This window comes from Ursus americanus, chromosome 27 (assembly GCF_024610735.1).
Source record: "Ursus americanus isolate L20-20 chromosome 27, mUrsAme1.1.p, whole genome shotgun sequence".
Classification (NCBI taxonomy): Eukaryota; Metazoa; Chordata; class Mammalia; order Carnivora; family Ursidae; genus Ursus; species Ursus americanus.
This window is the reverse complement of record NC_142153.1, coordinates 29871934-29895297: the sequence shown is the minus strand read 5'-3', so window position 1 is coordinate 29895297 and position 23364 is coordinate 29871934. Positions and strand designations below refer to the sequence as shown.

Sequence of the window (23364 nt, the reverse complement as noted above, 5' to 3'; positions counted from 1 at the left end):
TTATAGGTATTTTATAGCTGTATGCAAAAATTAGCACAGAGTGCCCACCCAGCTCCAAGGACCAAGTCATTCAAATAGGCAGATGTCCAGAATTCCTGGGAACATAAACACTATTAGCTTTTAAAATAACATGTAAGTCTATATTGAGAAATGAAACAAAATTTTTTTTTTGTAGATTTTGTTTTGGTTTTGTTTTGGGTTTTTTGGGGGGGATCTTGGGTTTTTTTGTTGGTTTTTTTTTTTTTGTCATTACAAGAAAATTCATAAAAACAGTCATGTTAATCTATCTTTGGCCTTTGTGTTAGACCATTTGTGTCCATGTCTTTTCTGCAAGATGGTCCTCAGGTGGAATGCAGACGTACTGGAAGTAACCTTCATTTCTACAGAAGAGAAGAAGCACGTGTTTTTAAACGCCACCTTCACTTCTCACAAGCAAACAACCGTTCTTGTCTGCGTGTCGGCGTTAGAGCCAGCAGAGGAACGCTGGGAGTCCCCGGGACTCTCGGAAGCGCGGCCGTAGCGTGGTAGTGGCGAGTCCCGGGTGCCCAGAAGCACCCTCCCGGCCAGCACGGTGCAGAGCGAATGGTTTGATGTCTCTGGGCCTTGGGGCCGTGGCTATAAACCAAACCAGACAAACTGCCAAAGCCACAAAGGCCAGTCTGACTCTGCTGTTTCCTATGAACCTTCCCCAAACCGTTTCCTATGCTGGCCCTGGGCGCGTCCTCCTTTCCAGCAGAAGCTTCAGGAGGTCACCTGCTGTGGCTGAGTTGTGCTGTCGGGCGCGGGCGGGGACATCCATCCTGGGCGCGGTAGAGCCCCTGTCTCCTGGAAGGCATGACGGCTCCTTTTGCAGGGTCCCCAGGACGGAAGCCCGGCCCCTGGTCTTTCCCTGCGGTGGAAGTGAGCACAGCATGTGGTTGGAGAGCCCTGGGAGGGCGTGCTTGGCACAGCGAGCGCTCTGGCTGGAGGCCGGTGGTGTTTCCTGGCGGGGCACCGAGTGCCTGCCCCCAGCGAGGTGCAGCTGCCGAGACCGCCTCCGCTTCCCTCTCTCCATCCAGGGCCCCAGCGCCTGTCTGTGACCAGCCTGCTCGTCTGCCACGGCTTGCTGATGGTTGGCACCAGCCTGGGCTTCGTGGTGGCCTTGCCCGTCCCGCGTCTGCAGGGCATCCCCAAGGTGACTGGTGAGTAGACGCCTCTGCACACCTGTGCCTCCCGGGCCCCTGTCCCGTCCTGTGCACTGACTAAGCCCTCTGTTTCTGTCACACTTTCGCATCCTGGGAGCTGCTTAAAAGACGTAAATTATTATTTTTTCTTTTTGCAGACTGTTAATTTGAATAATCAGTTCCTTTTGCAGACTGTAGACTGTTAATTTGAATAATCAGTTCCTACTTCTGCTTTTCTGCTGTTTATATTAGTGGCCCAGGGAGAATCTTACCCCAAAACATGTTTTCATGTTCCCTTTATTGCCACTTACTACTTTCTGTCATTTAGATACGATTTTGCCCAGTGGCAGTGGATGCTTTTTACATTTCCTATCGCAAAGATGGAAGCTCAGCGTCTGAATAAGCTTTTTTGCAATGTTGGTAGGAGTTCAGATGGGTACAGCCTTCTCAGGAGGCAACTTGGCATTTTGGATCACGTGCCTGAGAATGCGTGTGTGTCTGGAGTCAGGATTTTTCAGTTCAGAAATCTGCCTCGGGAAGCAGCCGATCCTGTGAACGGAGCAAGATGCAAAAAAAAATATTTGACACAGCATTCAGTTTTTCATAGCACAAAATAGGACACAACTTAAAAATTAGGGGTGAAGAGATTTTTAAGAAAACGGTTGTGCTGCCATTTTAGGATATAACAAAGCAGTAAAAGTGATGTTTGTGGAGAGCTTTGAATGATACAGAAAAACACTAATTCTAGAAGTAAAACCAAGATCTTAAATTTTATATTGATTAGGTAACATCAGCCATGTGGGAAAAAATCTCGGAGAAAAAGATTTGTAGGAAATTCACCAGAATGTTAGTAAAGATTCTGTTCCTACGGTTTCCTCCTAATGACAACACCAGAATATTTCCCGTGACTCCAGACGCCCTTCCCTCCTCAGCGAGCTGTACAGACCTATCGTAAATAGGTCTGTGGTTTACGTAAATTCAAGAGCCACCTCTTAGGGTTAAGGATTCCAGTTTTGTTCATTCTTGTCTTCATTTGTGTTTTTATCATGATCCGTATGTGGCACACACACGACATCGCATGCAGTGAATACGTCCGTTTTCCACGGTGCCGGTGAAGGGTCAGCCTCCAGCTGCCGCTGGCCCGCGTGTGGGCGCCACTCCTCCCTCCGGCGCCCCTTCCCCCCACAACCGTGCAGAGCCGTTCTTCTGAGCGGCATACCCTCATTCCATTGATTTTTCTCTGTAGTCTTGCCAGTTTGTAACTTAAAAAACCAAATCTGGAATTTTGCTGTTTTTTCCATTTCCTAGAATTGCCTCCTAACCTGCACACCCCCCCGTCACTCTTCTTGCTTCCCTGGTACTGCCGAGACGCAGCCTTGTTAGCACGCGAGACTGGCTCGCTCACGCTCGCTGGTGCACGGACGCCTTGGGCATCCGTGCGTCTCACGTGGGTGTTTAGCTTCCGGTTTTCTGCGGTGCCTGCGAGGCCTCTGTGCGTGTCCGTCTGGCCACCTCCGCTGATACTGGCCCACGTTGTTCTGGGGTGCACGTCGGGCGCAAATCCCTGGCGTGGAGGAAACGCATGTGCTCACCTTCCCTAGGTGACTGGAGACGTTTTCCCGTCATTGTCGTGTCAGAGGACCCCTCCCTTGCCCGTGTCTGCGCCTTCCTGCCCCTCTGCGTTCCCACGCGTACCCGCGAGCTTGCCGCTCTGTTCGAGGAACGGCCGCTCACCCTGGCTGAGGAATCCTCTAATTTAATCGGCTCTGGCCAAGGTCGGATGAACGTGAGGGCTCGGGTCTTGTGTGACAAAGGGCACACGCTTGCCACGTCCCTGTCACCTCACCTGTGAAGCGTTTGAAAAGCGCGGACACCCTGTTCCCACCTGACAGCACAGGGTCAGGGCGTTCGGGGACGGGGAATGATTGTGCTTTCAAAACAGACCTCTGCATAGTTTCTGACACGTGCTCTTGGGTTAAGTGAGGATTTTAAAATTAAATTCACATCACTCTTAAATTGAAAAGTCCCTTCTAAGTAAATAATTAGATAGATAGAAAAGTCTCCAGTTTAATTAAAACCATAGAAGGAACTCATTCTAAACTACAGAACCTTCTTATAATGAGAAATGGCAGGAAGCTACTGGCATTTTAAGCATCTTGTGCCTTAAACGGACTCATTTCTGGCGTTTAATTTTTCAATCAAGACTTAGGAAAATCGAATCTCTTTCTGTAGAGTGGGTGAGGAGACCCTCATACAGGGAGCAGGAAAACAGCTATTTTACTGCTGTAAGAGTCCCATGTGGGCATTAGGAGTTTAGACCATCCCTTTGACAGCTTTCTTGAAATTAACTAAAAGTCCACGAGAATGCGACCTGGTCGCTATCCTGGTTTTAAGCTGTCCGTTGGTGTCAGAGTTCGGCGTGGGCTTCTGTGTGGTTTGGACGAGAGAGAGATGCTTGTTGATGCCTCTGTGATCCTGTCTCTTGCACACGGCGGCCGCGGAATGTTCCCCACTCAGGAAGAGGCATGGTCTCCTACCACGCGCACAACGGGCCCGTCAAGTTCCTGGTCATGGCCACCGCCGCCGTCAGGACAGACAAGGACAAGCCCACGGACAGCCCGCCACCCAGCGCGGAGCCCCAGGATGAAGAGCAGAAAGAGGCGCTCCCCGGCGAGGGGCCTGGCCTGAGTCAGAGCAGCGCGGACGCCGTCTGGCTGGGGGGCTCGCTGGGCTCCGTGACTCACAGAAGCGATTTCTCCTCGTCGTCTGGGTCCCTGACCCCCTCGCAGGGCTCGGGCTCCCTGGAGCCCAGATTGGAGGAGAGTATCGTCTATGACCTCCTGCGGCTCCCCAACATCTTGCCGAGCAGAGGGCGGCGGGCCAGGAGGGCGAAAGCCAGCTCGGTGCTGGTGGCGTGCGGGGGCCAGGGCCACCGGCGGGTGAGCAGGAAGGCCCGGCAGCAGCGCCCGGAGGAGCTGGCCTCCTCTGTCATGGTCTGGCAGATCCCCTTGCTGAACGCATGAGCCTGGGGCCCGCCGAGGTGGCGGTGTTTGTGGCCGAGGACGGCTTTCAGCTGGGTCGGGTGACCTGGGGGCTGTAGACGGTGTCTACACTGGGTGAGGATGAATTAGGTCTTTGGGGAAGAAACGTGCAATATCATCGTGGTGGTGGTTTCGTGCCGGCCCGTCCCCTCTCCACGAGCAGAGCCAGGTGCAGACACTGTGAGGGGCAGCACAGCACGCGGGGCCATCAGAAGCTGCGGGAGACCACCCCGCTCCTGACCACTGCGGTGCACGTACACCCGGGACGCTCCGGACCTTCTCTTGTGTCCCGTTACCCAGAGGATTTGCAAAGTAAGACCGTCTGGGAAAATGCAGCCTCTCCAGTAGTATGGACTTATTAACAACTCTTAGAATAATAATTTGATTCGGAGTCACTGCTTTTATTTATATTGTCTCTCTTTAAATTCCGGAAAAGAGTGTGTAACAATGAAGAAAGCCAGTGAACACACGCCAGTCCAGCGGGTCTGCCGGACTGGTTTGCTTTCTGAAGTGAGCTGGGTTCTCCAAAGTGGTGTCATGTGTGTATTGTATATTTTAACAAAGTAGTATTTTTATATTGCATTTCTATTAAAAATTAACAGTTAATGTTTTAGTCACTATATGATCTGTAACATTTCACAAATAATGTTTGCTTTGAACCAAAATGCTCAATACCTTATCAACATTCAGACTCGAGTGTCCGCGCCACACTATTCCTCCCTTCTCGTGTCAAATAGCATTGATGCCCGTGTTTGAAAGGTGTGCGTTTCCCTGTTGTAGGAAACACATAGAGAGGACGCCGGCAGGCTCTTTCGCGTTGCTAGTCAGTGTGGCCATGGGACGCGGGCCGAGGCGGGCAACCCTGCCGTCTACTCGCCCTGTCACTCTGCCGCATCCTCCGTGAGCGCGCGGCCTCGTGTTCCACCCTCCCGAAGCCGGGGCACGCGTGTGGGTGTGCGGCTGAGCAGTGAGTCCCGTGACACACGGCGTGGATTCGTGTATCTGTGTCGTACTTGCTGAGGGCTTTAAAACCACGAATGCAGGCATCACCAGAGGGAAATTTCTCAGCACTTTACAGAGGACTAAAAATGCTAATTTTATGACTTAGCCAAATATTTTCTAAGGTGCATATATACCCCCCCTTTGAAAGTAATATCTCCCTGAGCTTTCTTAAATTGTTAGCTGCTATCTTAAGTCATAAATAAAGTCTTTTTATTTAAAAATACCGTATTCGAATTGCCTTTTCTTCCCTCCTGAAACACGGAGGGGCACTTACGTTCTGGCACGTCGAGGGACCGTCTGGTGGGCCCTTTCGAATTCTGGATCGCCACCTGCTGGTTTGGGAGTTTGGTACAAATTCCAGAGACAGTCACAACGTGTGTAGGAAAGCATGCTGTGATTTGAGGTAGGTGTTGAGAAAAGTTCAAGAGACTCACGTACTTGCCACTTTGTATTTTGAGTGACGTCATGAGTTGAATGAACTGAACATGAAATACAGAGGTATCTGTTGTAGACCAGGTTCCGTAATATTTGTGCCAAGTGGAGCTGGCGTTCTCAGTCTTTTCACGGGCAAATTAAACAGATGTACTCTCGTGCATTTTATTGAAACCTTGATACTCGAAGGTTTTTGGTCTTCATCAATATCTCAAAAAACTCAAAACCACCAAGTTTTCTTACAGCATAAAGAAGTAAAAGAAAAAAAAAAAACCCAAACAGTACCAGTTGCGGTTTACATTTATGTTAGACTATTGATGTATTTAGATGAACCTCGGGTGACACCATATGTCATATTCACGTGTCAGAAGTCTGGGCCAGCCTCTTTGTTGGGTTCTGGGCAGTAAAGGGCCTCCCGTGGGGCTGCCATCGTCTCTTTATTCACGCACCTGCCCTACAGAGCCCTGAGCTCCTCCTGGGCTGCAAAGAGCTAGTGACAGCAATGTGCGTGGGACCCAGGGCCATGCTGCTGTGTCTGCCCCCCCTGTTTGCAAGGTGACTGGGATTTGCCACCCTCCCTTGGGGTGAGGCCAGGTTCCCTTGGCGCCTCACAGCCCCTGGGACAGCAGCTGCAGCGGCTCGGAGGCCGAGGCCTGAGCTGGAAGGTCCACATGCCTCCGCATGGGGTTGGTGCCCCGGTGGCATCCTGGGACCATCAGTGGCAGACCACAGGTGTGGGCAGGTTTGAGCCAGTCTGTGCACTCGGTGCATCCCCCAAAATTCAGGTGTTGAAATCCTAACCTCCAAGGTGGTGGTGTTAGGTCGGGGGTCATGAGGTCATGAGGGCGGAGCCCCATGATGGGATTAGTGCACATATGAAAGGGACCCCAGGAAACTCCCAGCCCCTCCACCAGGGGAGGACACGGTGAGAAGACATCTGTGAACCAGGGAGTCCTCACTTGGCACTGGCTCTGCTGGGCCTTGATCTTGGACCAAGGGGTAAAGTTCAGAGGCCCCCATCACTCCCATGTCCTCCCCAGGGAGGGTGCTTCTCATCTCTGCAGCCTTAAGTGCCGCTGAAGTTCAGGTCCTGTTTCCAAAAGGGAAACTTCCAGCAACCCAGCAGACAGGACTGGCACCACGTTGGGCCCCTCTGGAGGGGCAGCGATCCAGCAAGCAGAGAATGGCTCCCTGCTGGGCTGGCGGCAGGCACTGGTTACCGCGAGAAGCCAGGGTCCCACCGCAGCGGGAGCACAGGGCTCCCCCAGGAGGCTCGTCCGGCTCCCCGGCTGTGACAAACCCTCCACTGCAGCCCCCACGGCCCCACAGGTGCGGGCAGCTCCCCCACCGAGCCACCAGCCGAAGCACCGGCCCAGGAGGAGGGACATCCAGAGTGGTTGGGGTGCAGGGTGCAGGCGGAGACCCTCAGTTGCAGCCGGAGCAAGTTCGTGCACCTTCTCCGTGTGCTGTAAGGTGGGTGCTGTGAACCCCTGAAGGAACCGAGGAGCCAACCCAGAAGTGTGGACTCGTCCTATGGGGTAAACTGCAAGCAGTGAGAGGCGAGAGACGGCGAGCCTGCAGGATGGGTCTGTCTGTGCCCTTGCAGGGGAGAAGGGAGGGCATCTGGTTCCTATGAACACCTGCGGGGTGGGAGCTGTATATCCTAGGGGAGCGCAGACACATCTGCAAATCTACGCGATGCCAGTGGGACCGTCCCCGAACTCCTGGGGTGTTCAGCCACCTGCTCGGTAGGGAGTCCTCGGGGTCTTAGCCCCCCATATTTCGGACCCAACCCGATGAGGGACTCAGCTCCAGCAGCTGTCCAGGGGGTGAGTAACCCAGCTCTGAAGCTCAGCAGATCATGGGCTGCTGGGGAAATTTAAGGTAAGAGAGACAGGAGTGCAGACAAACTGCCTTCCCCTTGCTCCTGTGCAGTAGCCCCCCGGCCTCTCCTCCCCGCCCCAGGCCTCTGACCCTTCTGCCTCCCTCCCCACCCCAGCCCTCTGACCCACCTGCTTCAGCTCCCTGCCCCAGCCCTCTGGCTGCCCTGTGCACCTGCTTGAGAATAAAGCATTGGCAAGCTTGGCCCAGACAGAAGCCATCCCTAATCTAGCTACAGGGAGTGGCGTCCCATCTGGACTGACTTGGCACATGGAGAGGTGACCAGACAGAGAACAGGCCCGGCTGAATCGGGGAGCAGCTGGGTGCACCCCCAGAAGCAGTAAGACAGCAAGTCAGGAGAACTGTGATGTTCTGGAGGTTTTTGGAGATGGGAAATGTGTACACCTTGTCCTGAGGCCAGAGAACTGTTCAGGTGTAGCGGGACTCATTCAGGAGAGCGCCCTGGGGGCTGACATCAGGCCTCCCGTTCTGGGGTGTATCCTGGTGCTCTTGAGGATGGGAGACACCTGGGGGTGGTGAGAAGGCCTTCCTACAGCTGTCCTCTGCTTCTGCTCTCTACCTCCTCCTACCCCCCATCCCCGTGGGGGATGCCCCCACCTCTTGTCTCCCCATCCTGGTCAGGGATGCCCCCACCCCCTCCTGTCTCTGCCCCCTACCCCCTTGTCAGGGGGCAGCTGGTCGGCGTTGGCTGGATCCGATCCCCCTCCCCTCTCTGCACTGACCTGCAGATGTTCCCGAGCCCCTGCAGGGACCCAGTTTTGACTTGATCCCCTTGGACTCTTCCCGCATGGCTTCCCGGGTCTGCCCCTTTGGCTGAGAACACAGTCTTTTCTGCAGGCTGAGCCTTTGGGAACACATTTTTCTGAGATCACCATTTCCTCTGCGGCCCTGCTTCAGACCGGGGCCCTGCAAGAGGTCCCTGTTCGGGCAGAGAGAGGATATGTCCTAAGAGCCCAGCTGGGCCTGCTCTGCCCTGTGCGCCCCCAGGCCATGAAACTAGCAGCCTCGCAGTGGAAGAGCCATGCCTGCCACAAAAGCCGGGATGAGGCTTCCTTTCCAAACTCCGGGGCCCCCTTCCTGGTTCTGTGAACCCCAGGCCTGCAGGCTTGCTTCCGGGGGGCTCATTGGTGCTTTGCCACTGCACAGCCCACATCAAGACAGAAGGCGTTCCCCTGGTCAGGAATGGCTGATTTGCTTCAATTTCGGGGGTGTTTCTGACCAGCTGTAGAGAAGTGGGATTTTTGCGAATGGAGTCATCCTATTTGATTTTCTAAATCATGTCCTGAAGCATCGTCTATCAATCGGTATTTTGTACATTCAGTTTGGTAAGCGTATCCTAGATCCGGAGGGAAGTGGGATCATTTCTAGCCAGTTTTCTCACCCGTAAAATGGACACTATTTAAGCCCTAGAGAACTTGCAGTGTTTGGGTGACTTTTGGATCTTACGGGCAGGAAAGTGCTTCACCAAACTGGATTTTTCTATGGGTAAGGGGTGTGGGAGTGGCTAGCATCACGGCTGATGCAGAACTTTCTGGTACACATTTTGCACTGCAGGTGTCCTGAGGGACGCGGTCTGTGTGCACATCGTCCCTGTTGCACTTACCGTCTCCGAAGAAGACTGACTGTCGGAAGATTCGAGCCAATGACGACACCGTGTTTGGACTGTTTGTAGGCACTTCGCTGACAACTGGACAGTAACTGCCCTTCCGCACCCTGTGTGCGGGTTCTGATTTAGGGCACGGAGCACTTCTTAAGCTTTTCCAAACCCCTTCTCTTTCACGCCCCCCCTACAGCGCCCGTGCACGCTCATGCACGCACACACACACTTGCACACCCCCCTCCGTGCTAGCTGCGCTCGCCTGCAAGGGGCCGTTGGGGCAATGTTTATTTGGGTGGAAGAATAGAGAGACAGCCGCCAGGGCTGCCCCTCTGCTGGGGTCTGGCTTCACTGTGTTCCCTGTTGCTTCTCTCCAAAGAGCCTCGGAAAGAATTAACCCCTGAAAAGCAGGTTGGTGAGTTCTTTGGTATCTGACAGCTTTCGTTGGCTTGAAGGCACATTTCTGCAGCCTCTTCATGGCCCGAGAATACCACGTTGGTCCTTCCAGGTGGATTCAGGCACGTCCCTCGCCCTGCAGACCTGCAGTAGGTGACATGATCTCTTGTTACTCCTACGGAGAGGTGCTGAGCCCTGGTCCCCAGTGAGAAAGTGCGGAGCCAGGGCCCGAGGCGGGTGGCTGTCATCTTTCATGCCGGTGACATGAGGACCCCTGCCAACCTTGCATGGTGACTGGACGTCCACATGTGCGTCTCAGAGCTGTCCCGCTGCTCCAGTGTGGTTTCTGGGCATGCCGTGCTGATTCTGAGTCTGACTCTTTCAGAATGATGTCTCTCTGCGCCCCTGTGGCCAGACACCGTGTGGACGCAGCTCCGGGGTTTTATTAAAGACAACCACAGTGTAAAGAAGATGGTCTAGATCCCACTGTGCCCGGAGAGCTCGGAGTCTTGCCAAGGGGACTGGGCGAGGAGCCACAGAAGCTGGCGGCTGGTGACTGACAGCCGGATGGGAGTGGGTGCACGTCCATGGCCAGCATTGCTCGGCACTGGGATGGCCGGGTGGGAACTGCGGGGAGAGAGGGGGAGGCGCAGACCCTTGGCTGGGGCTCCACGCGGCCGCGATTGTGTAACCGGACTGCCTGGAGCCGGGCCAGGCTGCCAAGCAAACAAACAGAAGGGCTGGAAGCGAAACCACACAAAACTGCCCGCAGAAATCAGAGGTGTTAGTGATTTAGGAACTTTCCCCTCGGTGTTGGTTGTAAACTGCCGGTGATTACTAATCACCGGGAAGACTGGCTTGCGGTTTGGAGATTTCTACCAGGTCCCCTCCAGCTAAGGTCTAGCGGGTCTCCCGCAGTTTGGGTTCCCACAGACCACCCTGTGCAGAGCGTCACTGCTGAGCCCTGGAGAACTGGCTGCCTTCTAGGAGGAACCAAACACACGGACAGTGTGGTGTTCCAGAAGGCCGCGTGATGGTGAAGGGAGAGCCCAGGGAGGCGGTGGTGAGTGTCGGGGAGGGGCGCGACGGGGAGGGCAGATCCGAGATGCTGGCGGAGGAGGAGGGGATGTGCCCTGGTCCCCACGGGTCCTGCTTCGGTACAGGGGCTGCACGCAGAGCTGGGGGGACCCCGGGAAGGGAGGATGCGAGAGTCTGAGAGGCGACCAGTGAAGTGCTCCCCCCACCCCACGCTGACAGGTGAATTCTCCGAGGTTCTGGGGTGCAGGGGTGTGGATGTGTGGCTCACACGCACGCATGCATGCACGCACGCAGAGAGAAAGCACTGTGTGCCTTGTTCCAGGTAGGTAAGTAATGGAGAAGTTATTTATCTTTTTCTGCTTATCAAAAAATCATTGCTTGCTTTTTTTTTTCCTGTGGTGCCCAATGTGTGGGATTCCTGTCCCGTCCTCTCCAGTTCAATGGTTCTAAACTGGGAGCGATTTGTGCCCCACCCCTGACATTGGCAATGTCTGGAGATATGTTCGTTGTCGTTGCTTTCGGGGGGCAGTGACAGAGGAATGGACCGGGCAGCAGGCAGGCTGAGGTCGGAGAAGCTGCTGGGTGACCCCGGTGCACAGGATAGCCCCTCGTCAGCCGTGCCGTGGCCGAAGCACCGTGTCTCCATGTTCTTCCGCTCCACGGGAGAGCAGTTGCTTGATTTCTTTTTTTGGTGTGAACATATGGGATTCCTGCTCTGCTCTCAGATGTCCCGGTCTCCTTACTGCGTCTGTCTGGCTTCAGCACTGTTGTTCTAATTTGAACATAAAAACACCTTGTTTAGGGGGCTGCCTGGGTGGCTCAGTTGGTTAAGCACCAGATTCTTGATTTCGGTTTAGGTCACGATCTCAGGGTTGTGAGATCGAGCCCTGTGCCGGGCTCCACGCCGGGTGTGGAGCCTGCTTGGGGTTCTCTCTCTCTCTCGCTCTCTCTCTTTCTCTCTCTCGCTCTCGCTCTTCCTCTGCCCCTCCCCCACCCCAGCTCACGCTCACGCTCATGGACTCTCACTCTCTAAAAAAATAAAAATTAAAAAATTAAAAACTCTTCAAAAAAATACCTTGTTTGGGTCCTGACGCGGAACTCTTGATGGGGACTAACAGATGTGAACAGTGGCAATGAGCCCATTTGAGCAAGACATAATATAGTGGTGCATTTATAGCTAAAAGCAGATTTGGATTCGTACTTAGCCGAGAGAGAAGGAAAAACTCCTGCTGGCCACACCCCGTTTTAGGCACGTCCCACGTGTGCACCTCCAGGTTTATACCAGTGGTGAGCTTGGGCTTGGTCTCCCACAGAGTCAGAGATTAGAGACTGACTCCACTACCGAATGCCTCAAAGGGCAGAATTTCTTTAGACAAGGCTCCACAGGCTGGGTTTTGTATCCACAAAACCTTTGTATCCACAAAACCTTTGTATCCTAGGGGCCGTGGTTGACCACCAGGGGCTATGAATTTCCAGGAAGAATACGCAACTGGTGTGCTGGCTGGTGTGTGTGTCTGCATTTCCTGCCCCAGGAAAAAGCTCATACGCTCCTTCTGTCCAAGTTAGTCACCAGAACATTATTGGAAGCCACCTTCCTGGTTTGTGTCTGCATTGTGAAACTTCTTTTTGCTTTTAAGAAATAACAGACGAGGGGTTAAGACCAGAGGCTTTGAAATTCGAGATTTTATTTATTTTTATTTATTTGTCAGAGAGAGATCTGAGAGAGCGAGCACACAAGCGGGGGGAGCAGCAGGCAGAGGGACAAGCAGGCTCCCCGCTAAGCAGGGAGCCCGTTGCAGGACTTGATCCCAGAACCCTGGGATCATGACCAAGTGGAAGGCAGATGCTTAACCCACTGAGCCATCCAGGCAGCCCAGAGGATTTGGAGTTCAAATGCGAGCTTTACCACTTAGGTTTGCTAAACATCCAGCTCTGGGTGAATTACGTCTGTGAGCCTCATTTCTGTCATCTGTGAAATGGACTTAGTTCCTGCTTCCCTAGGGCGACAGGATTTAAACAAAGTGATGGGTGAAGGTCTCACTCGGTGCCTGGCATGTGGTCGGTGTGCAGCAGACAGCAGCTGTCTCTGAGGGATGCTCTTTCCCTCTGGATCTCCGTGTCCAGCGTGCAGTCCTGCCATCTGCGATCATTCTGGTTATCCCGCGATTCTCTCACTTCTTGGTGGATATGTTCATTCTTTCGGCAAGTACGGCAAGTATGTATTGCTTGCTTGCGGGCAGTGGGCGCTGGCTGGGAGCTGCCCACGCAGCCAGGACCGAGGCCACACACTCCCTCTGGCTGCTCTCTGCATTGTGCCAGGCAGCTCCGTGGCTCTCACCCATCTCAGCGTGCCGGGTGGCGGGCTGAGTAGTGGCCCCCTCAGGTGACCACGTCCTTGTCCTCGGCTCCCATGAATGTGTTTCCTTATGTGGCCAAAGGGACTTAGCAGACACTAAATTAAGGATCTTGGGTTGGGGGGACAAGCCTGGATCATTGGGGCCCAGCACCGTTGCCAGGGTCCTTGCAGGGGAGAGGCAGGCGGGTCAGAGAAGCAGACAGGCCGGGGAGGGGGCTGCAGGTGGCCCGCCGCTGGCTGTGAAGGCAGAGGAAGGGGCTTCTGCATGCTGGAAACGCCAGCAAACAGGTTCTTCCCTCAGGTCTCCAGAAGGACCCAGCCCCTGCCAACGTCTTGACTTCAGCCCAGCGAGGCCCAGGTCAGGACTCTCACCTGCGGAACCGTAAGAAATATTTTAGTATTGTTTGATGCCACGAGTTTTCTGGCGATTTGTCACAGCAACCACGGGGAGCCTGTACAATCCTTTAGATTAAGAATGCAAGTTTTTATTCGCGTGGGACTAGGCCTGATAGGGACGCGATCAGACAGGCCGCCACACGGGGGTCTCTGAGAAGGCTTTAATCATCCGTTTTACTGTCGCGAGCCATGAAAGCCTTCCAGGGTGAAGGGAGGATAGGACAGCAAAACAAAGAGTCCAAAGGGTCTTTTTATCACTGGGAGGAGGGGAGAGAAGGCGCGTCCTTCAGGCAAGACCCAGGAGGGTTCTCTGATGGCCTGGCCTCCACTTTCTGCAGGGTGGGGCTGCAGTCTGGGGTGGACTTCTCCAGGTCTGACACCCCCTCCCTGACTTCCTGCTCTCTGTCGTGTCTGCTTTGCCTGCCAAGCGCAGGCAGTGGGGGGGTGAGGGTGACCTGGCCTCAGCAGGGGGCTCTGAGCGCTCCAACCCACCTCCCAGGTGTTCCCAAAGCATACCTGCAGCCTGGGGGGGTTTTCTGGGTCCAAGGACAGACCCCAAACGCAGGCCCCTTGACCTCAGGCCAGAGGCTTCGTGGACGTGACACGTTCCTGTTCCTGTTCTCCGACGCAGCTGAGGTGTGGTTTGGGGGGCAGACCCGGCTCTGGAATCCCCTGGTCTGCTCAGTACCCCGAGCTCCACCTGCAGCATCTTCTCTGCAGGGGACCCTGTGCGCTCCCACGGTCCCACAAGGTGAGGGCGGTCCATCCCGGGGAGCCGGCACAACCCCTTCAGAACGCACCCTCCTAGGACGCGGCCCCCCCCCGCGGAGGCCTGAGGCCCAGGGCCCGACCCCATGGCCAGGCAGGGAGGAGCGGGCGGTGGGGGGCCGCCAAGAGGCTTTGCTTGGCAGCGGAGAGGAGACAGCTGGAAACAAGGGGCTGGTAGAGCCACGGGATGTCCAGCAGAGACTCTGAAACTCATTCCCCGAACAGACTCGTCCAAAGTAATCACATGCAGGTTTGGTTTTTTTTTTTTTTTTTTTCAGTTTTGAGAGCAAAACAATACACTTTCAAGGGGGAAGCAAAAGGCACAGAGAAGGAGACAATCAGGCAGAGCTGATTTGGGGGATGGACGGTGTATGTCTTCCTCTCTGTTTCTCTAAGGGGCCTACTACGCACTGAAGGCCTGGGCCCCCAGATTCACCGGTTGAAGCCCTAACCCCAGCAGGGTGGCACCTGGAGAGGGGTCTTTGGGGGTCAAGTAGGGGCAGATGAGATCATGAGGGTGGGGCTTGGGCTGGGATGAGTGTCCTCATCACAGGAGGAAACCCCAGAACTTGCTCTCTGCCACGTGAGTACGCAGCCAAGGCCCCTCCCTCCCCAGCACCGACCTGCCGCCCCCCGGGAATCCTGGACTTCCCAGCCCCCAGACCGGGCAGAAATAAAGGAAGGAAGGTATATTTGTTACGGCAGCCGGGCTGACTAGGGCAGGGCAGGAGAGCAAGTGCAGCTGGAGTCTGTTCACGCCCCAGAAGCACCAGACCCCATGCTGGGAGCTGGTCCCTGCGCTGGAAGGGCAGGGCGGGCAGGGCGGGGACAGACCCCCAACCAGCGGCTTTGGGAGCTCGCACCCACCCAGCAGCAGGGTCTGGGCAGAGACGTTGGGGAGAGGAGGTAGCACGTGCTTCAGAAAGGCGGCCTCTGCGCAGGCCTTGACCTCAGGTGGGAGCGCTAACAGGACCTTCCAGGTGGAACGGCTGGAGAGTGCGCAGGGGTGGGGAGGACCAGTCATGCAGCCTCTCGTACACTGACATTCCAGCACGAGACCCTTGTGTGTTGGTTTCAGGAGGCTCCCAGCGCCGTCTCAGCAGAAGGGTCCAGAGGCACAAAGGTTCTGACACTTATGGGTGATTTCCAGGAACAGCTCGCCCAAGTTGGGTGGCGTCCCCAGCGGGGCTGCAGGCAAAGGCGCACAGCCTCTGATGAAGCTCCGTGCTGCCCTCTGTTTACCCAGGGGGCCCCTCCCATGGACGCCCCAGAGTGGGACCCCAACAGATGCCCAGAGCGCGGAGACCCTGCAGGAAGCAGAGACCCCTCAGGGGGAAGCAGGTGGAGCTGGAAAGGGTGGTGGCCAGCCCCAGCTTGGCCCGCCCCTCCCCTGCCCTCTGGCCTCCTGGACCTCCCACTGCAGAACAAAACAGCCCTGAGAGGTGGGTGGGGCGGCCAAGAGGAAGGGGGGGCACCCTCCCCACATGGCAGCGCCCAGGACGGTCCTTCCTCCCGCAGAAGCTGCTGCCTGCTTCCCAGGAGGCTGAGAGCAGAGGCCGGGGCGAGGAAAACAGCAGTGCCCTCCTCAGTGCCCTGCACCTTCGTAAACATAAAATCAGGAGCATCCCCACGTCCCGAGAGGCTGAGGTTTCAAAGAGGCCGTCCAGGTTTGATGTCTGTGTTTTTCAAGAGTGGTTTCCTGGCACCCGCTGGAATCCCAGGGAGCAGCAGGAAAGAGCCGTCAGGTGACGGGCTGTTCACTCTGCGTGGATTTACTGGGGATCGTTTAGAGCCCACGTTCAGACATTCCTCCCCTCGCCCCAGACGAATATTTCACAAGTGCGTTGCCTGATCCCACAATAAGACCCTGTCTGGAGAGGCGGTGGACAGGAGAATTCCGCCCGTGCCCACCCTGGTGCAATGGTCTGGGGCTTCGCAAGGACGAGCCGACAGCCGGCCCATCCGCAGCGGGGACCTGGAGCCGCGGGCGGCGGGAGGTACAGCCTGGGCCGCGCCGCCTCCCGGACCCCCGCCGGACCCGCAGTGCCCAGCAGTGTGTACAAATGTGGGTGGCGTTTTGAGAGTGGTCGTAGGCCTGTTCAGCTTCATACTAAGGAAACGGCTTCATATTTTGTATGTCGTTTCTAAATTCTCCTTTTCTACCAATTCATTTCTATTGTATTTTGGAAAGGCCAGTCCACAATCAATTGTAAGGAAGAACAAAAAACCCTGATTGCTCACAGCAGACAGTTTGAAAGACGCTGCTTTCACAGAGAAGACACAGAACCTTTGTGTGTTTCCCAGGGCTGCTGTGAGGAAGCACCACGTTGGGGGGTGGGGAAGCTTGAGACAACGCAGATTGACACTCCCGAGGTCCCGAGGCCAGTCTGACTCCCTGTGTCACGGGGTCGCGCCCTCTGAGGACTGGCAGAGGACCCGGGCCCCCGGTGTTTTCAGCATCTGTGGCATCCATTATTCCGATCTGTGTCTGTCTCCACTCGCTCCCTCTGTGCCCGTCCACACCTGTGGTCGCACCTCCTCTTGGAAGGACACTCGTCACGCACTAGGGCCCACCCTGTGTCCTCGTGTTAAGTTGGCTGCCTTCAGAAACACCCCTCTCCAAACGGGGTCCATTCTGAGGTACTGAGGGGTTTAGAGTCCAACATATCTCTATGGGGGGCTGGGGGCACAATTTAGCCCATAAGAACTTTTAAGTTAGGCTTGTTTGAAGTGTCCTTTTTTTTTTTTAAGATTTTATTTATTTATTTGACAGAGAGAAAGAGTGCACAGAAGCAGGGGGAAGAGGGGAAAGGGTAGGGAGAGGGAGAAGCAGACTCCCCACTGAGCAGGGAGCCCGATGCGGAACTCGATCCCAGGACCCTGGGATCATGACCTGAGCCGAAGGCAGACGCTTCACCCACTGAGCCACCCAGGCATCCTGGATAAAGTGTCCTTGTGCAGTTTACACTTTTGAGGATTTACTAATTAGACTTTTACTAGGTAAAAAGAACTTGAAAAATAAAATGTTTTTTGCAGTCCCTGCGTTATCAGTGGTGAGGGCAGTAACAGGGACACGCTTGGGCTTGGGTTTGGGTTTTGTTTAATCTTGCACATCATCTAAGCCATTGCTCACATTCTTTATGTCGTGACATCAACGTGATTTAGAAGAGAGTTGAGAACGACTTGCCTCCTGGCCCCGGGGACCCACCTTCCCAGCATGGCGGTCAAGGCCTGCGTGCACCACGTTCCTCCCGCTGCACCCACACCCGCACCGGCTTCCCCACTATTCCGCTTGTCCAGCTGGAGCAGATCTGCCCCGGCCCTTCACCTCCTAGAGCTATGGGCAGGCAGCACGAGATTCCTGTCCGGAAGGTTCCCCCAGGCCCGTGGTCTGAAGTAGGAGCGTTGAGCAGAATGGTTCTGGGGGCAGGACTTGTCCCCACGTTGCGTGGCCAACACCCACCCCACCCCTGACCTCGGGCGACTCATGCCGATGCAAGAGAGCAGTTTGAGCTCCAAAAGTGAATCTTTAACCCGCAGCACAACGTATTTCTGGGGTTGGGGTGGAAATCAATGTGGTAGGATGAAGCCATTAAGATGGGCTAGGGAACCAATTTTATTTTTAACACACTGATTCCTATTACGTGAAGTACAGTTTTTGTGCTCCATCAACCTTCTTGATTTTTTTTTTAAGATTTTTTAAATTTATTTATTCGACAGAGATAGAGACAGCCAGCCAGAGAGGGAACACAAGCAGGGGGAGTGGGAGAGGAAGAAGCAGGCTCATAGCAGAAGAGCCCGATGTGGGGCTCGATGCCATAACGCCGGGATCACGCCCTGAGCCGAAGGCAGACGCTCAACCGCTGTGCCACCCAGGCACCCCAACCTTCTTGATTTTTACTCCAAAGATTGGATTTATTCATTCGAGAAGACAGTGCTTCGTTGTGAATATGAGGAAGGTCTTTGGGGCTGGGCAGGGTTAGAATCCCTGCTGCACCTCGCATAAAATGAGAGTTACATTAAACTCTTTGTGGGTCCAGGTTCCTCCACCATAGAGCGGAACCGGTCCCACCTCGGGCGGTGCGTGAGCCAATCTACACCGGGTTTTCTGCCGTATACACACTTACCCGTCGATATAACACAGAGATGTAGGTGAAATCATATTTAACAGCAACGAACTTGCTCTAACATTATGAACATGTTCCTTGAAAACATTTAAAAATAACTATTCAATTTTTACATCTTTTCCAAAAGAAGGTTTACCAGTATCAGCGCTAAAGCACTTAATGGCCTTTTAGTGGTTGCCGTATTTACTCAGGTGACAAGAATTTATTGCCCCCGGGTGGCCTGTAGCCTGGTGAAGGCCAGGCCAGGCCCCAGCATCCCCGGCAGAGCGTGGTGGAGGCCGGCAGGAGGGGGACATTCAGTACAGTAACGCACCGGCCTCCCGTGGATTCCACAATCACTGATCGGAACTTGCTCTGTAAGGCTGAAAAGACGGGTCTCTGTGGTCCTATTCAAATCAGGAGCATCACGTATCCTCCCACACCAGGGACTGTCCGTAACATAAAATGTTTGCAGTGACATCACAAACACACGGTCAACATATGTTCACGATCGTAGTCCGTCGTCAACAGTATTTCCCGGTACGGAGGAACACACCCTTCGGAGTGTGAAACTCTCAGGCACTGGCTAATTAGAAAGTTGGGAAAACTCAAGGCATGAGGTCGAAAGAGCTTTACAATATTCAAGAAGTAGCTTTCCAAACATTGCAAACGGACCGAGTCCATCAGGGCCGAAGGGGGCAGCCGAGGTGGGGAAAGGCGGATTTCAGGGAGCGCGGTGGAAAAGATGGCCTCACATTCGTACAGTGTGGGCAGAATTTTTAAATGAAGCAGGGATATTGTTTCCACACCAGCACACAGATATTCTGATTAATTTTTCATGCCAAGAGACTCAAAGTACTTTGTAGCAATTGGATCAATTCCTGACAGCTACTGGAGTTTAATTGCTTTTTTTTTTTTTTTTTTGAAAGGCGGATCGCATAAACTCTTATGGACATTAAATCTTTGGGGAAATTTTCTGCTTTCTGGTATCAGCCCCGGTAGGAAAATGGTATCTCGCATCCTAACAGGGCTCAGAACTCGTGACTCGTTGACAGCCAGGTACCTCTTCTGCGTCCGAGTCCTGCCCGTGTATGATGAACACAGTCCGGGGGAGCACAGAACTGGAATGTGGAATGTGTTTGCTGACAGTCACCCAGACGAGCCGGGGCAGACTCAGCAGTGAGGAGTGGAGCTGGCCTCCCCCTGGAGTTAAGACCCACGGTGCTGAGTGCATTGCATGCATCGCCCTGGTCATTCCCCTGGGAGGGGACAGTCCTATCCCTGATTTACAGAAGAGGAGAGCGGAGAACAGAGAGGTCAAGTGGCTTGTTCAAAATTCTCAAGACTTGCACGTGGTGGTGAAATGGGTGTTTCAGATCCCGCCTGCGGAATTCCAAAGCTGCGCTCTCTCTGTTTCTCCACGCAGCTTCCAAATGGGGTTCAGAGTCCCCCAGGCCTGGAGCCCCGGCTACTAGACCCCAGCATTCAGGGGGTTGTAGACCAGCTTACCCAGGACAGTTGTGAGTTGCATTTCCATTTTCCACAGCTCTGCACGGTGATATATTTGTGCACTTCCTCAAAGCGGCCATGCACGATTTGGCTCTTTCTGAGCAGTGGAAAATTTAATATAGTAAAATAATATTATTCTTGAAGTACTCTTAAAATAGATGTTATTTAATGTTTAAGTTAAGTCCTTCTTCTTTTTGATATTATTATATCCCATGTTCGATTTCAGGAATGTGGGAGGTCCCTGTAGTTTGATGAAGTCCTAATTAAACACATGGATTGTTCCTCTGCAATTTCCATTGACCAAATTGGGGTCGTAGTACATTTTTCAAAATAAAACATGTAAAGTCTGAAAATGGATGGGGTTCCCCACACACCTTATCTACCAGATGGTGTAGGGGATGGATGAATATTTTAAGTTAATTCATTTATTTTTTCTTTCATTCAATAACATTGACTGAGAACCTAATATATGGCAAGCATTGTAAAGTGGAAAGAAAAGCTAAATATGACATATTACCTGCCCTCGGGAAGTTTGCAGAATGTTAGACAAGACAGGACAATACTTCACTGGCAACAGCACCAGTGGTCAGGGAAAGCTTAGTGGCCACTGGACACTAACGCACAAGAGTGGGTGCGGAAGCCACATGGGGCTGTGACTCTGGGTCAGCCTGAAGTTTCTCTGGGAAAGAGTGGGAGCAAGGCCTGCATGCACTGCTGGAGAAATAAATTTAAACTACTCCAGGGGTCTTTAAGTCAATGGTGTAAGGTGAGCTAGTCTCCCCTCCCCCATGGTCTCCATGTGGAGGTAAACAGACATCCACTAAAAAGATCCCAGTAGATTTTGGAATATTTTTGGAGTGAACAGAACAAAATACAAATGGAGCATGATGGGAATGATTTCAGCCCCCAGAAGATCTGTTTCTGCTAGAGTTAACTGATAATGTAAAAATATCCCAATAGTTTGTTTGGTTTCTGCTGCCTTTGATCCAAATACAGACTTTAAATATTCTACTTGGCCACTGAATGAAAATGTTTTTTAAGGATGTTCTCAGAGTCTTAGCTCTGGTACTGAGATCCAAAAGCCTCCTGGCATAGTAAACTGGCAAAGGCTGTCAGAAGCAAAATTCGAAACACAGTAGAGTCTGGGGCTCTCTGAGCCTATGGAAAGCTAATCAACCTTATTTTGCACAAAACCTTTAAAAATAGCATTTACCATCGGGGTCCAGTCTTAATTAGAACTGACCTCGGCAGGAAGCAGCTGTCTGTAGGAATAAAAGGCAGCTGAAGTCAGAGGAAATGTCTTCCTCGTCCACTGGCAGGTCTTTGGGGAGCTTGCTCTCCCCCTTCTCCGTGAGGTCCGGAGGGTCCCTCGTGGCTCCATGCCGGCAGGAACTGCAGGGAGTTGGGGATGCTTGAGGCCACACTTTCACGTTTTCTCCAGATTCCTTCTGGAATCTATAAGGAGGCAGGCAATATTTTTTAACTACTAAATATGTCATCAATGCATGGTCTCTAATTCCACAAAAATATTTAAACACTACATTCTATTATCTCAAGGTCTTGCAAAGGATGGGCGGGGGAGGGGAAGTTGGACACAAAAGAGTGTGGCCTTTGGCAGAGACCAGAGCGCGCCGGCGGGAACCTGGTCTTGGCTTCTTGTGGTAGGTGGGGGGATTCAAACGGTATTCACGAGGTGCAGCCGGGGTCGGCTCGTGGTCGGCGCCCCTCCGCGTGGGGCCGTCCTGGCGCCGCTCTCCACGCCTTGAGCGCCCGCATCTGCAGGAACTGCGGGGTTCTGGAAAGGGTTAAGCGAGGGCCGGGCAGCGGGCGGGCCCGGCGCGCCGAGGAGGGCTCCGCGCGGAGCCGCAGCCCTCTCCCGGGAGCCGGGACTGGCGGCGGCGCGGGCTCGCGCTCCAGCCCAGAGGCTGCGCGCCCGTGTGCACGCGCGCCCGGCGGAGGCCGTGGCTGCTCCCGCCCCCGCGGCTCAAAGCCTCGGCGCGCTCCTCGGAGCGGCTGGGCCTCCACGGACGAGGGTGAGTGCCAAGGCCCCGCCGCCCTCTCCGCGGCGGGCTGGGGGAGCGCGCTTCCCCGGGGACGACGGCGCAGGGGGTACTCGCCGGCCCGGGCTTGGCCATGCCGGAGGACCCCGGGCACTCGGGAAGCAGCCAGAGGGACACTGGGCGCTCGCAGGCGCGCGGGAAGGAGAGGAGGGCTCCTGGGCGCTGATGGGCGCGCGGGAAGGAGCGGAGGACCCTCCCGGGCACACTCACGGGCGCGCCGGAAGAGCCGGAAGACCCCGAGGCGCTCGACGGCGCGCGGGAAGATGCTTGGGAACCCGCGGGGTGCTCGCACAGGTGCGCTGGAGGCGGCCGCCCCGCCCCCGAGCGCTCTCACAGGTGCGCGGGAAGAGGCCCGCGCGCATGCGCGCCGGAGACCACCGACTTGGGCTCCACGTCCGGGCTCGGGTGGGCGCGGGGGTGGAGGGCGAGTCGCAGAGAGGCGAGGTAGGGGTGGGCCCCGAGGACGGAAGGCAGTGGCCAAACGCCCCCGGAGGCGTAGGATTGGGGAAGCACGGGTGGGAAGGGGTGGCTGCCGACGTGGGGAAGGTGGCCGGGGGTGGCCCTGCTCTCGGTGGAGGTGTGGGCAGAGGGGTGGGCAGACCTCCGTGTCATCCTCGGGGGCGCCCGCGTGGAGGTGGGAGGCCGATCCGCGGGGACTCCGCGGGAAGAGGGTGGCCGCCTCCCGCAGGGCGTGCCGATGGGGGGGGGAGGCGGTTGGGACTCGGCAGCCGCGCTGGATCCCGAGGACCACGAGCCCCGCGCTGCCCCCATGGTGACCGCCGCCGGGGAAACAGTAGCTCGGCACGAGTGGTGGGCGGAGGCGCCCGGTCGCCGTGGCCACGTTTGCGGCTGGCGCAGCCGGGGGTCCGCGCTTTCTTAGGGGCTGGCCCGGGCCTGCGCGCTGCGCCTCCGAAGCGCGTTGTTCGTGGGGCCTCAGGAAGCGGGAGAGAGGTCCCTCGCGGACCCGGGGACGCGGAGGGACGTGCTCCACGTCCGCCGGCGCCTCGCTGTTTCTCCTCCTTAGGCCGCTCTGTGCCCTCTGGCCGTCCTTCGGGACCCCAAGCCCCACGGGGTCTCAGGCCTCCGCCGCTGCCCGCGGTCGCCCGCGGCTCGTTGGGGGAGGGGGGCCTCTGGGCCAGTGCGCCGCGCGCGCGCGCTCCCTTCTCGCGCAGCCTTTGCCCCAGGACCGAGCCGGGCCGCGCGGTGCCGGCGCTGGTGGCCTGTGCGAACGTGCCCGACATCACGATGGGGCGGGGGATGACGGCTGCGCGTAACCGGCTCGCCCTGCGCCATCGACTCCAACACGTCTGGAGGAGAGTTTAAATGCCAGCCACGCTTCCCGCCCCGTCGGCACCCCCACGTGCTGGGGACTCCTGCCTCCTGCGCGGGACTGCGCAGTTCTTGGGGGAGGGTCCCTAGCTCAGGCGTGACGGCTCCCATAGCGTTAAATCAGGAAGGTTTTAAATAATTCCAGCACCTCTTAATTTCCTACAAAACCATATTTTCAATCTCCACCCCCCCATATTTATTCTAAGAAGAGAAAGAGCAAGCCAATTTGATAGGACGCTGCATTTCTGCTCAAACCACTAAAGGCATGT

General features: G+C 55.1%; 2 protein-coding genes across 21 annotated transcripts in view; both read left to right on the top strand.

Moving 5' to 3' along the window:
- Nucleotides 1-5426, top strand: part of ARHGEF10 (Rho guanine nucleotide exchange factor 10) — a 107157-nt gene extending 101731 nt beyond the window's left edge. For 6 of the 7 annotated variants that reach the window (XM_045811196.2, XM_087856480.1, XM_045811201.2 and 3 more), the window contains 2 exons: nt 1059-1181; nt 3681-5426. In XM_045811196.2, the coding sequence (XP_045667152.2) occupies nt 1059-1181; nt 3681-4186 (629 nt within the window). In that variant the 3' untranslated portion in view covers nt 4187-5426. Of the gene's footprint in view, nt 1-1058; nt 1182-2247 lie in introns of all 7 variants that reach the window. The other variant, XM_087856481.1, reaches the window with a different exon arrangement.
- Nucleotides 5427-6643: 1217 nt separating this feature from the next.
- KBTBD11 (kelch repeat and BTB domain containing 11) overlaps nt 6644-23364 on the top strand; it is a 41602-nt gene continuing 24881 nt past the window's right edge. Inside the window, exons 1-4 of one of the 14 annotated variants that reach the window (XR_015721996.1) lie at nt 6644-10596; nt 12573-12786; nt 13229-15533; nt 15610-16839. The gene's annotated coding sequence lies outside the window, so the exon portion shown is untranslated. The other 13 variants (XR_015721998.1, XR_015721997.1, XR_015721995.1 and 10 more) reach the window with 13 other exon arrangements.